Source organism: Lathyrus oleraceus, chromosome 1, assembly GCF_024323335.1.
Source record: "Lathyrus oleraceus cultivar Zhongwan6 chromosome 1, CAAS_Psat_ZW6_1.0, whole genome shotgun sequence".
In the NCBI taxonomy this organism is placed as follows: Eukaryota; Viridiplantae; Streptophyta; class Magnoliopsida; order Fabales; family Fabaceae; genus Lathyrus; species Lathyrus oleraceus.
This window is the reverse complement of record NC_066579.1, coordinates 185,865,677-185,870,521: the sequence shown is the minus strand read 5'-3', so window position 1 is coordinate 185,870,521 and position 4,845 is coordinate 185,865,677. Positions and strand designations below refer to the sequence as shown.

The 4,845-nt window shown below is 39.1% G+C and overlaps 1 protein-coding gene across 1 annotated transcript; it reads right to left on the bottom strand.

Annotated features, from left to right (window-relative positions):
• Positions 1 to 1,737: 1,737 nt before the first annotated feature.
• LOC127098511 (uncharacterized) lies at positions 1,738 to 3,810 on the bottom strand. Its single transcript, XM_051037122.1, has 5 exons — positions 3,636 to 3,810; positions 2,896 to 3,278; positions 2,374 to 2,814; positions 2,087 to 2,290; positions 1,738 to 2,010 (listed from the first exon to the last, which is right to left on the bottom strand). The coding sequence occupies exons 1-5, from the start codon at positions 3,808 to 3,810 to the stop codon at positions 1,738 to 1,740; spliced, it is 1,476 nt and encodes a 491-aa protein (XP_050893079.1).
• Between the last annotated feature and the right edge of the window lie 1,035 nt (positions 3,811 to 4,845).

Here is a 4,845-nt window from a genome sequence, read left to right as displayed (position 1 = left end):
TAGGAGGTTCAATAAGATACTCCTTAATATTGTCAAAAGCTTTCTGGCAGTCTTATGTCCAAATACAACCTTGATCTTTACGGAGAAGCTTTAAATTGGACCATACGTGGCAGTCATGTGAGATATAAACCTGAAGATGTAATTCAGAAGCCCAAGGAATCCTATGACTTGCTTTTCTATCTTCAGTGTATACATTTCTTTAATATCTCTGACTTTATCAGGATCTACTTCAATACCCTTCTGATTGACAATGAAACCACGCAACTTTCCTGAACGGACACCAAAAGTACACTTATTATGATTCAAATAGAGTTTAAACTTTCTCAAACGTTGAAACAGATTCAACAAATACTCAACATGATCCTATTCAGTCTTTGACTTAGCCATCATATCATCAACATAGACTTCTATCTCTTTGTGCATCATGTCATGGAAAAGAGTAGCCATGGCTCTCTGTACGTTGCACCAACATTCTTTAAACCGAAAGACATCACTTTATAGAAGAATGTTCCCTAGGGTGTAATAAATGTTGTCTTTTCCATGTCCTCGGGTTCCATCTTGATCTTATTATAACCGAAGAAACCATCCATTAAGGAGAAGACATTGAACTTAGCTGTATTATCTACCAACATGTCAATGTGTGGAAGAGGAAAATCATCCTTTGGGCTAGCTTTGTTCAAATCTCTATAATCAACACACATCTGAATTTTGTCATCCTTCTTTGGAACAGGCACAATGTTGGCCACCGATTGAGGATACACGGAAGTAACAAGGAAACCAGCATTAATCTACTTCTGAACCTCCTTTTTGATCTTAACAACCATATCAGGATGAGTTCTTCTCAGCTTCTATTTAACTGGTGGACATTCGGGCTTCAGTGGTGATTTATGCTCCACAACATCAGTATCAAGACCTGGCATATCTTGATAAGACCAAGCAAACACATCCACATATTCTCTAAGAAGCTCTACCATCCTCTTCTTAACGCCGACAAAGTAGTGCCCTAATCTTGACTTCTTTCTTGTTCTCTTCAGAACCCAAATTAATCACTTCCAACGGTTCTTTATGAGACTAAATGGTCTTTTCCTCATGCTCAAACAGATGGGAAATCTCATTAGGAATCTCTTCAACATCCTCTTTTATTCCATTTCAAACACAGGGAATTCAAAGTTGGGAGAGGGCATGAGGTCATTGTTTATAATGGGTTTAACAATCAATATGCACAATAATTGTATGCTTGATTTTAGAATATGAATAAATAAACGCACATTGTGATGCATATATAAAAAGTGATTATTATCTTGGTTTTTTATGTTACCATTTTTTCAGAAAAAGCAAAAAGAGAAAACATAATATGGATAAACAAAATAATATTTTATTAGTGATGATAAAATTTGAAACAAAACCCATACAGATTCACTTTCACCTTGGGCATAGTGAAAGGATTTATTGAAAATAACAAAAAATATATTACTTTGAGAAGTGAATAACAGAGGGAACATCAACAACAATCCAATTCTGACACATCAATTTGTGTGTCACAAAGTTTGGCGCTTCCTATTCTTGATCATCTTCCAGGATCGTAGCAGCAGACTGATCTTTGGAGTGAATGAAACCAGCACTGTAAAAAACTTCATGAATTCACTTCAAATCTCTTCGGGTTGAACCAGGAGAGAAGCCTAAACCAACTCTGCTTTTTTTCTTGGCAAGCTTAACAACTTGACCCCATCGAGCAGATTAACCATTCTCCACAACTTGTTGTGCGTCTTTTAAAGAAGTCGTGGATGACCCCTTCTTCTTAACAACATTATCATCAATGGAAAGAGCTTGGAACGGAGTTCCCACAACTTTGTCAACATTAATGTATGAAAATGAAGAGAGATGGCTCACTAACATGGCCTGCTCGCTACCCACAATCACTAACTTTCCGGTCTTCACAAATTTCAACTTTTGATAAAGAGTTGACGTATTGTCCCAGCTTCGTGAATCCATGGATGACCCAGAAGACAACTATAGGCGAATGGATATCCATCACTTGAAAAGTGATTTGAAATAAGCATGTATATATCTCTATCGGGAGATCAACCTCTCCAATTGCAGTCTTCCTCGAGCCATCAAAGGCTTTCACAATAACCCCACTAAACCTCATTGGAGCACCTTGATAAGAGAGCTTGGACATAGTAGACTTGGGCATAACATTAAGAGAAGAGCCGTTATCCACTAGTACATTAGACAAAGCGTCTTCTTGGCAATTCATAGAGATGTGTAAAGCCAAATTATGGTTCCTCCCCTGCTCGGGCAATTCTTCATTAAGCTTAGATTGTTACATGCGGTAATGTTGTCCATAATTCCATCAAATTGACCAATTGTTACATCATGATCCACATAGGCTTGCTCCAGGACCTTATGCAAAGCCTCTCGGTGAGCTTTTGAATTCATCAGCAAAGATAAGACGGATATCTTGGACAGGGTGTGCAATAACTGATCCACCACATTAAATTCACTTCTCTTAATCAAAGTCAACACTTCATCTGGATCAGTCTTCTGGTCCAAACCGCTGGACTGGCCAGACTGCACAACATGAGTTTCTGCTTGAGCTTGATTTCCCAACGAAGCATATTCAATTCTTTTAGGAGCTGCAGAAGCAAATACTCGACCACTTTGGGTCACACCACTTACACCAGCAATGTTCATAATAGAAGAAAAGGAAGGAATAAGGACCTCCTTACCATCTTCCAACATGGTAGAATTGTACTTGTAAGGAACAACTTTATCGGATTCATAGGGCGTATGACCCGCCAAACGAATGACCAACTAAGAAATAACATACTCTTGACCATTGTAAGCAATCACAATTGCTTATGGAATATTAAAATGGGGAATTATGACAGTTACCTCATGTTCATCTTCATACATATCTCTCGTAATCTGAATAAGATTCTGGTCCAACATTTCTTGTAAATCTCTTTTCACCATAGCACACCCTCGAGGGTTTCTTGAACAAATATGGCAAGAAGCATGGTCATGCTCATAATAGCTCAACTCGCACAAAGTTGTGTGCATATCGACCAAGGATCTTCTGATCAGATTGACATCAAAAACACGGTACTTTCCAGGACATCCTTTGACCATATCTACAATTGCACCACCATGTTTAGGCAACAAATTGGATTGCACATTAGGACCAGAGTCTTCAAAAGACAAAATACCATTTTGCATTAATCTTCTCACCTCGACTTTCAAAGCGAAACAATTTTCAATATCATGATCGGGTGCTCCTTGATGGAATGCACAATGATGATCAAGTTTATACCACTATGGAAGCTCTTTCGGAATAGTTGGCGGAGTTCTTGTCTATACCAAGTTCTTCTATATCAAAGCAGGAAATAATTCCGCATAGGACATCAGAGTTGGATCAAATTGTGCAGGTCTCTGGACACAACTTTGTTGGCTTTGTTGATGGGTACGTTGTTGAAAACGTGGTTGATAACTTGGTGCTACTTGAATAGCTGGAGAAGGATTAATAACTGGGATAACCGATGCCACACGTTGATGATGTTGACTGCTTCTCACAGATTTCCTACGCTTCTCTTATGAAATAGTGTTAGCATCATGTTCCTTATTTTTTGGCAAACCATTCCCATACTTTCTAGAACTATAAGACGAACCACTCTCTTCCAATCGCCCCTTACAGACACCTTCTTCTAGTCTCATTCCCATGTTGACCATGCCGACAAAATCACTGGGAGCACTTGCAACCATCCGATCATAGTAAAACGGACTCAACGTCTTCAAAAATAACTTTGTCATCTCCTTCTCTTCTAACGGAGGACTGACTTGCGCAACAATCTCGCGCCATCTTTGTGCATACTCTTTGAATTTTTTTTATCCTTTTGGGTCATAGCACGAAGTTAATCTCTGTCTGGTGACATGTCAACATTATACTTGTACCGACGAACAAAAGCTTCACCTAGATCGTTGAAAGTACAGATCTGGGTGCTATCAAGTCCCGTGTACCACTTTAAAGTAGCATAAGTTAGACTGTCTTGAAAGTAATGAATCAACAATTGATGGTTATCAGCTTGAGTCAACATCTTGCAAGCATACATCACCAAATGACTCAAAGGACAAAAGTTGCCCTTATACTTCTCGAAATTTGGAACTTTGAACTTATGAGGAATCTTCATATTAGGAACTAGGCAGAGATCATGAGTGTTCTTCCCAAACAGTTATTTTCCCCTCAGAGCTTGAATCTCTTTATGCATAGCTTGAAATTTATCTTGAAATTCGTCCATCCTTTCATAGACACCAACAATTTCACTCTGATCGGCACAGAAAAAACGTTTTGCAACATAAGGAGCAACATGAACCACGGGAGGTAGTACAAATATAACCGATTGAGCCATGGGAACTTCAACAGCGGGTTGATACCCTTTTGGCACAAAGTGAGGAGGCATGCCCCAAGGGAAACCAGGAGGCATATGGTGCTGCGGAGCACTAAATGGAGCCGCAAAAATGGGTGTAGAAATAATTCCAGAAATCACAATCCTCTAGAGTGGAGTCTGAGGAAGAGTAGGAGGAGGAGAAGGTTGATTCTGAGCAGCCACCAGGGTTTCCATCATAACAGTGAGCCTTTCAAAATTGTCCCTTAAAGTATTCACTTCCTCACGAAGTTCACGATTCTCTTGATCTAGATGATCCATCTTCTTTTGTTGATTAGCACGAGTGTTGTACTGGTGAGACAACTTGTCTAAATGAAGACCAAGAAAAGGAAGAAATAAGACCCTTGAAAAACTTACTCAAAGAAAGACCAAGATTCAACATGATGTATGATATGCAAAATGC